Source organism: Tursiops truncatus, chromosome 9, assembly GCF_011762595.2.
Source record: "Tursiops truncatus isolate mTurTru1 chromosome 9, mTurTru1.mat.Y, whole genome shotgun sequence".
In the NCBI taxonomy this organism is placed as follows: Eukaryota; Metazoa; Chordata; class Mammalia; order Artiodactyla; family Delphinidae; genus Tursiops; species Tursiops truncatus.
Window position 1 is genome coordinate 16,146,306 of NC_047042.1, and position 12,629 is coordinate 16,158,934.

The window sequence follows — 12,629 nt, forward strand, 5'->3', positions numbered from 1 at the left end:
TGTTGGCCATGTGTATGTCTTCAGAGAAATGTCAGTTTAGGTCTTGATCATTACCACAACTTAGGTTAAACATAATTTTCTCAAAATTTTCTGAAAAGTAAAATTTAAAAATCAGATTAAAAAGATTTTCTCTGGATTATAATCCACCCTACATTTACATGATAGATTGGTGTATAAAGTACTTTGGTATTCATGAATTTATTTTGATTCTGATGATAAGAGTTATGTAGGGTGTGAATTATAAATTATTGTCATTTTACAGATGAAAAAAATTGAGACTCAGGGTATATCACATGATTATGATCACCTAGTGAGTAAATTATGAGGCTGAATGTAAACTCAAATGATTTAAAGGCATTTTCAGTACTCTTCCCACTGTAGAAAGCTGTAAGTCCCTTTAGATAGACACATTTAAAAATGCTTATGGTTGAAGGACAGTTGGCAATAACCACTATTAGATGCCCTTTACATTGTTTCCTTCTGTCCTCTAGTGTAGAACTAACTATACTGTGTGCAATCAGCAGATATTTGAGTGCTAAGTGGTTAGTTAGCATTGTACTGGATGCTTTAATGTAGTTTCACCTAGGCAGTGCGTTGTGACCCAGCTGAAGAAAAATATGACAATATGTAAGTGCTAGGGATATATTTTAAGACTTAAAATTTAAAAATTCTAATTAGAGAATATAGTGAAAAACACACTTGATATTCTGTTGAGTAACTGGAAAACAGTCATCTTCTATCTAAATCATTTTTGTTTTTTAGAAACAATTTTTCTTGTTAAAATAGAAAATACGTTTTTTAGAACTGTGTCTAAGATGGATAATGAAACCTTGACCTTCATTTGTAGCATTTTAGTTACCTCAGATATGTCTAAGATTAAGCCATTAAATACATTTCTCAAAATCTAAATGTGCAGAGACAACTGTTGTTAACTTCTTGGTGGATACCTTTTCACACTTCTTGCCCTGTGTATATAACTCTCTAAGTAGAATATGTATAATTCTATGAATAGAGTTATAATTCTGTAAACTAAATTCTATAATTCTACTTATAGAAAATAAAGTTTATAGAATTATATAGTATGTAATCATTTTATATGTAATTATATAAATGGAGTTAAGTTCTTTGTGTAATTTTTTTCATTCAGTCATATCATGAAAATCCTTCAATGGAAGTAAGTAAATTAGGTCTATTGTGTGATCATGTAAAGTGGTAGCGTGCTAAAGTTTTTTCATAATTAATTTATCATTGTCCAAGTGGTGGACATTTGTTTCAAAAGTTTTTTTATTATAGAATAATTTTTAAAACTGTCCTGCAACTTGAGAAATTTCTAAGATCATCAGGATCTTTATTTATATTAAATTTGGCACATTTTTTTGGTAACTTGTTGACATTACTTTGAATTTATAATAATCATAATTCTACTCTTGCTTTACCAACTCTGTAATGTTTGGAACTTTTTGCTCCAGAGTAAAGTTACTTATTAAGTAGAAAATGTTTGGGTAACTATGTTTTTTAAAATACAGATTTTGAAAGGGAATAGTGTTCAACAGCAATTCTATAATATTTCAGAGAAGTTAGACATGATGTTTTGATACCTTGATATTTATTCAATATTGAAATATTTAAATGTGTGTATTTTTTTAATAGATTATCTTTCTCAAGGAATAGATCTTGCTGGAATAGAAGTAATAGAAAATGATCTACTTTTTGTTGCGAGAGCTCGACTTGAAGTGGAAAATCAAGCTAAGCGCCTCCTGGAGCAGGGTGTGGAGACTCAGGTAATACAAATAATGTCACTTTTTTAATGTGAAAAATGTGTCATAATACAGATGAACATTTGATTTTGTGTTGAAAAAAGTAATGTATATCCTTATTTTATCACTGAAGAACTATGTCTACAATTTGAATTGGAGAGTAGGGCATAAAATAAGTACAAGGAAAATTTTTTAAATATATATTTACTTAATTCTACTGAAAATGGATTCTAAGATTTCTAATGTAAAATGTATATAATATGAAATATATTTTAATATAATGTGTATATGTAGATAGATAGTTAACAGATGTTGCGTAGGCTTCCTTTGTCCAAGTCACTGGTACTCATTTAAGCTTTTCAGCAACCCAGTAAGGATGGTATTACTGCTATTTCCATTTTACAAATGGGGAAACTGAGAGCTTAAATAATTGGTCGAAGATCACACATCCAATAAATGATGTAGTCTGGCAAACATTAAGTACTCTAACCCCAGAACCTTGCACCCTGAATAATCACTGTGCCAGAATTTTTTTTTTAGAAATTGACTCGAGATTTCTCCTAAGATATCATTTTCCTGATGCTTAATTTTCTGAATTACAAGAAACCTAGAGGTGTTGATGTAGTAGAATCAACAAATTAGATATAAATCTCAGTTTTTCTACATTTGTATTGCACCCAGATATTTTCTCCATTTGTACTGGACCCAAATACCATTATTAGTATCCATTTTAAAATTCATATTCTTTAAACCAGGAATTTCATTTTGTGCATTTGTATTGGACAAAAACAGTTTTATAAATATTCAGTTCTTTAAGTAGTCTCTGAATCAGGAAGGTATTTATTTGACTTCCAGTTCTTAACTGTTGTAATTAAAAATAACTGAATGTCAGTTACTGTTTTGAATGAATTTTTAAAGTTGATTATCATATATATAATGAAAAGTGAACAAATTATAGACATACATGTAGAATGAAATATCGCAGTGTGAACACACCTGTGAAATAAAAACCCAGGTCAAGAAATAGGACGTTACCAGCATTCCTGGAGTCTCTTCACTCCCTCTCACAATCACTCCTCTCTCTTTCTTTCCCAAAGGTAGCTTTTATTCTAATGCTAGAGTTTAGTTTTATCTGCTGCCAATCATGTTTTAACTCGCAGTCTCACTGTGAAGATAAAATGCTTATACTGTTTAAAAATAAGATACTTGTCTACATCAAATAATAGAGGAAATTTTATTCTCAAAGAAATATTTAAGGAATTCCAAGTCAATTTTGAATTAACATGAATATTTCTATAGAAAATGGCTTTAGCCCAGCTCATTTAGTTGCAGGAAAGGAAACAAGTAACATTTCAGAAAGTGCAGCATCACAAGATTTTTGTATTTGTCTAATGTTCCTATTATCACTACATTAGAGATTTAAAACTTTATAAATACTGTTTAGTATTTTTTTACCTGTGAAGTTTTTATTGCTATGTATGTATGTATATGTATGCATATATCTTTAATTTATGCAATTCTTAATAATTTACTGTATTTTAGAGTCATGGAAATGAAAACTAATAATGGCAGAAAGGAGACAATATCACAGTTTGTAGAACTAAAATACTATTTTTAATAGAGATGGGGGATTTTAACACAAAGAAGTGGTTACTTTTAAAGGCTTATTTTTTATTGTATTCTCATATATTTAAAGTGGGAAAATATTTTCTAGGATAGTTGTGCCTAAGCAAACTTATTTTAGGTATGTTGCTATTTTGTGTACATTTTTTTAATATAAATTTATTTATTTTATTTTATTTGGCTGTGTTGGGTCTTCGCTGCTGCGCGCAGGCTTTCTCTAGTGCGGCGAGTGGGGGCTGCTCTTCGTTGTGGTGTGCGGGCTTCTCATTGCAGTGGCTTCTCTTTTTGCGGAGCACGGGCTCTAGGTGCGCGGGTTTCAGTAGTTGTGGCACGCGTGCTCAGTAGTTGTGGCGCACAGGCTTAGGTGCTCCGCGGCAGGTGGGATCTTCCCAGATCAGGGATGGAACTTGTGTCCCCTGCATTGGCAGGCAGATTCTTAACCACTGCGCCACCAGGGAAGTCCCATGTGTACATTTTAATAGTTGTCAAATATGACTTTGCTTCAGTTTTTAACTCATAGTGAAATTAAACTGTTAAACTTTTAAGGAACGAATATTCCCTAAATATTGATAGTGTTGTTATATTTTCAGACTCTAAAGTTAGTCAAAAGATTATTTACGTTGGTGACTGTTGTTGTTTAGCCAGTGGCCTGTATGTAATCTATGAAATTGTTAGAAAGGTAAAGAAGAAAAAAATCTAAAATATTGTGTGTCTACATGGGTAAGTGTGAAATGGTCTGCGTAGAACCAGGGAGCTTTAATTTTGTTGTATGTTTCAGGCTGGTTTAGAGTAAAGTAGATTCTGCTCAGTGGATGGGAATATTGTCTCTGTAAGGCTGCATATATTATCATAGTTTGTTGACATTAGCCATTAATATTTTCCAATTCCTTAGTCTCGTTAAATTCCATAGGTATAACGTAACCTTCTGAGTATAATTTGGCTTCCTCCATAATTTTCCAAAAGGGAGATTTGCCAATATTAACATTCTGGTTCACTTCACAATTTTAACAATATTTATCATGTGTAAATTGATATTCGTGTTTATAACATCATTTATTTCTGAATTTAGTCATGTGTGTCTGTCTCCCTCAGACCTGGGTACTCTGCGTTATTTTCACAAAGTCAGGTTTCTGGCTTTGCAGAGCTGAGGAGATTAAACCCTTATCAGTAATGATGTCCCTGAGATAATGTTCTTGGGAAGCAGGATGTTTTAGTGGAAAGAGCCTGTGTTTTGGAGCCTCTTTCCTTTTCCTCTTAGAAAGCAACAAGTCAGAGGTGTCATCCAGCTGTGTCAGCAGGCAGTTTGGGAATTAAGGATGAAACTAACCTTTACTGAATGCCTCCTCTCTGCCAGGATTTTGTGTTAGTCACTTTACATTTGTTATCTCAGTCACAGTGACAAATATGTGAGGAAGATATAATTATCCACTTTTTATAGTTAAGGAAACAAAGGCCTGGAAAGGTTAAGAAATTAGCTGTAGATTACTCAGCTAGCAAGCAGTAGAGTCATGGTCTGGAGTGCTTGCTACCCCCCTTTCTTCAATAGAACCAAGCAGTTTATTCTAATTTTGTTAAATAATTACATTTTAAATCATTTGACAATTTGTGAAGCAATTTATATTGAGAAAGGAATTTTTAAAGTGTTAAAATTTCTTTGGGAAGCTTCCATGTGATGACTAATCTTAACCAGTTCCTCAAAATTTTTATGTTTCTCTGGCCATCTTTCTTTTTTCCATTCTCTGAAATGACTGTTTTAGACTCTCCACTTTCCACTAACCTTACCCTCTCACCCCACATACCAACTAAGGCGGATGCCCTTAATTTCTGCTTCACAGAGGTGCCTCTCACATCACCTGTACGCTGGATCCCGTTTTCTTATCTTGTTTATATTTCTGTCTCTCATATCTTCATCCTGTGTCTTTTACTTTGTTTCTTCTCATCAACATGTAAATATACACCTTTTATGCCACTCTCCCCTGTGTTCTCTATTTCTCAGTCTCACAAGCTTTCTTTTAGTTTTTCACATGCCCATTTTCCTTCCTCCTTTAGGGCTTTCATGTTCTTTTTATGCCTGGAATACTCTTTCCACTTCCCATTAAAACAGATGCTGCAGCTTATATCTATTTGCTTCTCGAAATATATTCTCCCATTTATAAGAAATAATTGAAATAGTTAAATATATTGTTAATATTTATTATATATATAGACTAAAACAGTAGCATTTTAATTTTGAAGTAATATTGCATTCATGAAATATTACACAGTTTCATAGTTTATAGGCTCATAACCTGAATAGAGATGTTCAGTACACAAGGAACTTTTGAAAAATTAACATGTCCTTACTTGAATTTAGTAATCAACTTCTGACATTAATTTGGTTTCTCAAAAATATTAGTGATCTTCTTTTACTGAGTATATAGTTGGGACCGTCATTTTCAATATCAATTAATTGTAAAACTTAAATTTACTAAAAGAAAATGAGTGTAATTTCTTTTTGTAGCATTCTTTTTCCAAAACCAAAAATTTTTAAATAAATGCAGATAACTTGTTTTTGATCATTACTGTTTTTTCCCTAGTTAATTGCTTAAATGTGCTGTATTCATTTGTAGGTTTTAATAGCTTTTGTAGCCTTACAAAGTCTCCACTACAGTTTTACAAAATTTATGTCTTGGAAGACATAAACTAAATAATTATTTAGATACTAAGGAACTGTTTTTTCTTCTTACAGTAGAAAATTATAAGTAAACTTCTGACTTCACAAAGCCTTATTAAGTTTATATGGAAAAGGTTTGTAGTGATACCGCTGCTACTTTCTTTACACAATGTTTGGAAGGATTGATGACCCAGAGTTCATCTTCTGGTGAAGCATACCATTATCATCACATTAGAAAAACATTCGTCAATTCGACAGGCAGTGTTTGTCCCAAACATTGGGACCATCTGCAGCTCTTCCTTGATTCCTATTTCTCTTTTTTGCTGATCCTGAGAATCTTTCATTGAAAGAAGCCAGACAAAGAAAGAGAGAACCTTACAGTATTTTCAAGATCACAACAGACTCCATTACCTCAAGCTGTAACTAGCTTTCAAAAATAGGTGACAGAGATTTTGATCTGGATGAGTTCCTGCATCACCATAGATACCAGGCCCCCACAGTGAAATGATTACATTTTAATTAGAAAGATGGCTTTAACTTGTGAATTATAAGCTTTTCCAATAAACAAGTGCTGGGCTTTCTGGAGGTTCCAGGATGGAGGAAGATGATGTGCTTATGTGTCTTTAAAAGTCAAGGAAGAGGGTCTTTCAGCTCTGTGCTGGACTGTAATTTCCCCTGTTGTAATTGTTGTCAGTACTGGGAGGCAAACATCCACGAACCTGCCTTTTCCCTAAGTCAGAAAGCCTCCTCTGTCAGGTCCACACAGAGTACAGGTGCTTATCAGTTGTCAGCTAAAAGTACCATGATAGCATGATCTAGACAGAGTCTCTCTAAGATGACAAAGTAGAATTGAAGTTCACTAAATAAATGTCTACATAGCATACAGGAAGTGATTATGATGTTATGAACCATTTTTACTTTTGTAGTTAAAAATTCTGAATTGTTTTTAGCACAGAGAGGGTACCAATTCAAATGTGTTGTGTTGAAGATTTATGGAAGTTAAGCATTTTCTCAAACTTCAAAAGGGACTTCCTGGCTAAGTTGACTCTGTTGATTAGTTATGGTAGAGTTCAGCATGCAGCAAGTCTTTGGTGATCCTTTTCTTCTCTGTGTGCCCAACAAACACCAATAGTAGACTCAATATCAGTTGATTTGTCAAGCTGAATATCTGCTTTAAGAGGTCTAGCTTTCCTATTGTTAGCTGCTAGTTTTCCTGGCTGGTCTCATGAATTCTACAATAGATCTCATCATTTGAATCTACAGAAACTCCTTTTGTATATTTGTTCCCAGTGTTTTTGCATTTACTAAATATAAAGTTCCAGTAATTTTTCAACTCTTGTACGAAGCATTTTTCCTGACACGCAATAAATACTTTCAGGGGATGGGTGAGATGGGTGAAGGGGGCCAAAAGATACAAACTTCTAGTTATAAAATAAGTAAGTCATGAGGATATAATGTACAGCATGGCAACTATAGTTAATAGTACTGTGTTGTATGTTTGAAAGTTGCTAAGAGAATAGATCTTAAACGTGCTCACCACAAGAAAAAACATTTTTGTAGCAATGTGTGGTGAAAGATGTTAACTAGACTTATTGTGGTAGTCATTTTAAAATATATACAAATATCAAATCATTATGTTATAGACCTGAAACTAATATAATGTTGTATGTAAATTATACCTCAATTAAAAAATATGTAAAGGGTGATTATAGTAAGAGCTCTTCAAGTTCCACAGATCTAAAGGTTTCATGTGTTGTCTTTATTTTACCAGCCTCAGTGGATAATTTGCCACCTGCCCCTCATCTGTTTGCTCTTATCACTGTTAGCTTTCCTTAGATTTTAAACTGATCATCTAAATGTTTTCCCTAAAGCTTAATTAGTCTTGTTTAGCATGTGCTTACTATTTTTTTAATATTTTTTTGAGTGGGAATTAATTTGAACTGTTATTTAACATTCTAAATCAAGGATTGGCAAAAGTACAGTCTGTGGACTGTTTCTGTATGGCTCAAGTACTAATTGTTTTTACATTTTTATATGGTTGGGGGAAAAAAATTGAAAGAGCAGTATACAGCAGAGACCATATGTATACTATGTGGCCGCCAAAGCCTAAAATATTTGCTATCTTGCCCTTTAAGGACATTAAATGTGTGCTTTAAATGGTTGTATTTTCTTCATGGTGGGCGCTTTACCATTTTCCTTCCTTCCATCTTTTCTTCCTCCCAGCACCATCTCCTCTTTTGCAATATTTTAATTATCATATGGTGTTTCTCTGTGTTTTTGTTTTATGCCAAATGTAAAGTGGTAATATTTTTCTTGTTTCTATATTATACAGTCATGTTATTTTCTTTCTTCTTTTTAAAATTAATTTATTTTATTTTTGGCTATGTTGGGTCTTCGTTGCTGCGCGCAGGCTTTCTCTACTTGTGGCAAGCGGGGGATACTCTTCGTTGCAGTGCACGGGCTTCTCATTACGGTGGCTTCTCTTGTTGCAGAGCATGGGCTCTAGGCACGTGGGCTTCAGTAGTTGTGGCACACGGGCTTAATAGTTGTGGCTTGTGGGCTCAGTAGTTGTGGCTCGCGGGCTCTAGAGCGCGGCTCAGTAGTTGTGGCACATGGGCTTAGTTGCTCCACGGCATGTGAGATCTTCCCGGACTAGGGCTCAAACCCGCGTCCCCTGCGTTGGCAGGCGGATTCTTAACCACTGTGCCACCAGAGAAGCCCCAGTCATGTTATTTTCTTTTTCTTTGACATAGTCTCTTTCATGAACAATCCACAGTAACATTGGTTGCTTCGTTATTTTATTGCTATCTTGCAGTGTAGATTCACATCTAATTAACTGTCTGCTTTCAGCCTTAAGGTCTTTTGGTGTTATTGCTTTCCATAGTTTTTCAGGTCACTGAACTGTGAAAAATTTTTTCATCAACTGACTGAATTTCCATTGTATGTCATATAGAATTCTGTCACTACTCTTTGGTTAAAATTTGGTAATCACTCTTTAATCTACGTGTAAGTTGTTTTCCGTTTCTCAAAAATTCAGAACTTTTGGACTTGGTTAACTCTATTTTATTTTACTCAATTTAGATAATCTTATGTTGGCTTTTTATTAGAGTAGTAAATACTAAAATTTTTATTTTGTAGTTTGGAAAAAAATGAAGAACCAGGCAACCACTTTGCATCACTATGGATTAATTTGCATTGTCCATACTTTTATATAATTGGAGTCATACAGTGTGTTCTTTCTTGTGTGTGGCTCTATCCATTCAACATAGTTATTTTGAGATTGATTCATGTTCTGTATATTGGTAGTTTGGTCATATTTTTATTGGTAGTTAGCATTACATTATATTGAAGTACATTTATCTATTCACTTGTTGACAGGCATTTGGGTTATTTCCAGTTTAGGGATACTGCAGACAAAGCTGCTATGAGCAGATACATGGCTTTGTCTCAGCATGTTTCCTTTTTCTTGAGTAAATACCTAAGGCAAAGAATGGTTGGGTTTTTGCAAAGAATAATATGTTTACTTTTTATAGAGTCTGCTAGTTCCAAAGTGGTTCTGTCATTTCACATTCCCATATCAGTAGATTAGAATTTTTGTTCCTCTAGATCCTCACCAAAATTTGATGTTGTCAGTCTTTTAAATTTTAGCCGTTTTAATGGGGATATAGTAGATTCTCAGTGTAGTTTTAATTTGCCTTTTCTTGATTGCTTATGTGACCAACTTTTCAAATGCCTAATAGTGAAAGGTCTTTGCCTAACATTTAAAGACTTTATTGTCTTCTTATTGATTTGTAAGAATTCTTAATGTATTCTGGGTACCAGTCTTTTGTTATTAGTGTGAATTGTAAATATTTCCTCCCATCCTATGGCTTGCCTTTTTTTCTTTTAGCATTGCTATTGAGGTGTAATTTACATTTGTGCATTTAAGCATATAGTTTGATGAGTTTACTAAATTTATACATTTGTGCAACCATCTCACAACCCAGATTTTTTTTTAACTGCTATCACCACAAAACATTTCCTTCCTTCCTGTTTGCAGTCAGTTCTTCCTCCCACCCCCAAACCCAGGCAATCACTGATTTGCTTTCTGTCTATAGAGTTGCTGTTTTCTAAAAGTGTCATATAAATGGAACCGTGCAGTAGGTAATCTTACATATTTAGCTTCTTTCATTTAGCACAGTATTTTATTTAGGTTCATCTGTGTTGTTGCAAGTACAGATAGTCCTTTTTACTGCTGAGTAATGTTCCAGCCTATGGATCTACTCACTTTGTTTATGTCTTGATAGGTTGATGGACATTCAGTTGGTTACAGTTTTTGGCTATTAGGAATAATGCTGCCTTGTTTTCCCCCTTGAAATTGTCTTTTATTTTTATATTTTGGATCGTTTCTTGTTTCTTTTTAAAAATTTTTTAAAAATTGAAGTATGGTTGATTTATAATATATTGGTTTCAGGCATGCAACACAGTGATTCAATATTTTTATAGATTATACTCTATTTAAATGTATTGCAAAATAATGGCTATATTTCCCTGTTCTGTACAATGTATCTTTGTTGCTGTTTCTTGTTTCTTGATCAGTCCTGCTAGGCTTTTATTAACTTTATTAATTTTTTTCAAAAGACATCATCTTTTACGAAGAGCAAAATTTTTTAGTTTTGCTAAAGGCCGGTTTATCCATGTTTTCATATGCATGTTATATAAGAAATTTTTGCCTACCCTAAAGTTGGAAAGCTTTCCTCCTATGTTTTCCTTTAGAAGTTTATAATTTTATGTTTTAAGTTTAATTTTTATGTACAGTGTAAGGTTCATTTTTTCCTCATAGACATATTCAGTTGTTCGAGCACCTTTTGTTGAAAAAGATTATTTTTTTCCTTCACTGAATTACTTCATTGTGAATTTGCATATATTTTGGCACCTTGAGAATAATTAATTCTCTGTCAGTTTTTCTCCTAATGGTTTTAATGTCTGTTGATGATTTTTGCCTAAATCTTTTTATTTTTTTCAACAGAGATTGTGAAAAAGTCATTTTCTATTTTTCTTATTAGTTTATATTTGCTAGCCGTGATTCTTATGTTAAGAAGAATTTTCACTCATTAATTAAGGATATTTGGTTACCCTGAACTGCAGTTCCTTTTTAAAATGATGGATAAATGTTTAAATTTTGCATTTTTTATTACCAATTTACAGAGTAATGAGTTTATATAAGTCACTACCCAAGGTAGCAAATGAGGCATACTTTTGTTCTCCTTTGTTTTTCTTTTTTAAAGTATTGTTATAGATTCATGTTTCCGTTCTTTTATTTTTAGAATTTTTTTTTTTTTGGATGTGGACCATTTTTAAAGTCTTTACTGAATTTGTTACAATATTGCTTTTGTTTTATGTTTTGGTTTTTTGGCTGCGAGGCATGTGGAATCTTAGCTCCCCCACCAGGGATCGAACCCACACTCCCTGCATTGGAAGGCAAAGTCTTAATCATTGGACCACCAGGGAAGTCCCTCATGTATTTTTTTTTTTTTTTTGCAGTACATAGGCCTCTCACTGTTGTGGCCTCTCCCGTTGCGGAGCACGGGCGCCAGACGCGCAGGCTCAGTGGCCATGGCTCACGGGCCTAGCTGCTCCGCGGCATGTGGGATCTTCCCAGACCGGGGCACGAACCCGTGTCCCTTGCATCGGCAGGCGGACTCTCAACCACTGCGCCACCAGGGAAACCCGCTCATGTATTTTTATATATTGTGTTTTAATCAGTTTGGTGCTGGATGCGACTGCTAGTGCTATAACAACAAGCTAGACCAACAGTGGCTTAAATAGATAGGGATTTGTCTGGATGTGGGTGGTGCTAATATTGTTTCAGCCTACTTCACAAGCATGCAGGTCTTTCTTTCCATTCTGCCTTCCTTAGTGTCCCCTTGCTTGTCACGTCATGGTCACAAGATAGCTGTCACACTGCAGACATTAATCCATGTTCACGGAGTGGAGATGGGGCAGTGCCAGCTGCCAGCCAAAAGGCAGCATTACAAAATCCTTTTTCAATATTGCTCCAGTGGACCTATCCTTATGTCTCATTGACCAGATATGGGTCTCATGGTAACCCCAACTGTCAGGAGGACTATGAAAGCAAGTATCTGGAAAGAGGAACAGAACTGTAAACATTGGCTTAAGCTACTCAAGAACTATTGCCTGTTGCAGTGCACACTGCCACCTCTGGAGAAAATTAGGATTTTAGTAATAAGAAAGAAGGAGGGAATGAATTTTAGGGAATACCTAATAATGCCTGCCACAAATATCTTTGGTAAAGCACAGAATGACTGGAATTATTATATTGCTTTATTTAAAAGTAAGCTATGGGCTTCCCTGGTGGCGTAATGGTTGAGAGTCCGCCTGCCGAGGCAGGGGATGCGGGTTCGTGCCCCAGTCCAGGGGGATCCCACATGCCACGGAGCGGCTGGGCCCGTGAGCCATGGCCGCTGAGCCTGCGCGTCCGGAACCTGTGCTCCGTAACGGGAGAGGCCACAACAGTGAGAGGCCTGCGTACCGCAAAAAAAAAAAAAAAAAAAAAAAGTAAGCCACATATATACATTTAAGTTAAAAATTTATAT

General features: G+C 34.5%; 1 protein-coding gene across 4 annotated transcripts in view; it reads left to right on the forward strand.

The window, feature by feature from the left end:
- Positions 1-12,629, forward strand: part of COG5 (component of oligomeric golgi complex 5) — a 283,948-nt gene that overhangs the window by 131,821 nt on the left and 139,498 nt on the right. For 3 of the 4 annotated variants that reach the window (XM_019940610.3, XM_019940605.3, XM_019940607.3), the window contains one exon: positions 1,651-1,781. In XM_019940610.3, coding sequence (XP_019796169.1) covers positions 1,651-1,781 — 131 coding nt within the window. The remainder of the gene's footprint in view (positions 1-1,650; positions 1,782-12,629) is intronic. The other variant, XM_033862890.2, reaches the window with a different exon arrangement.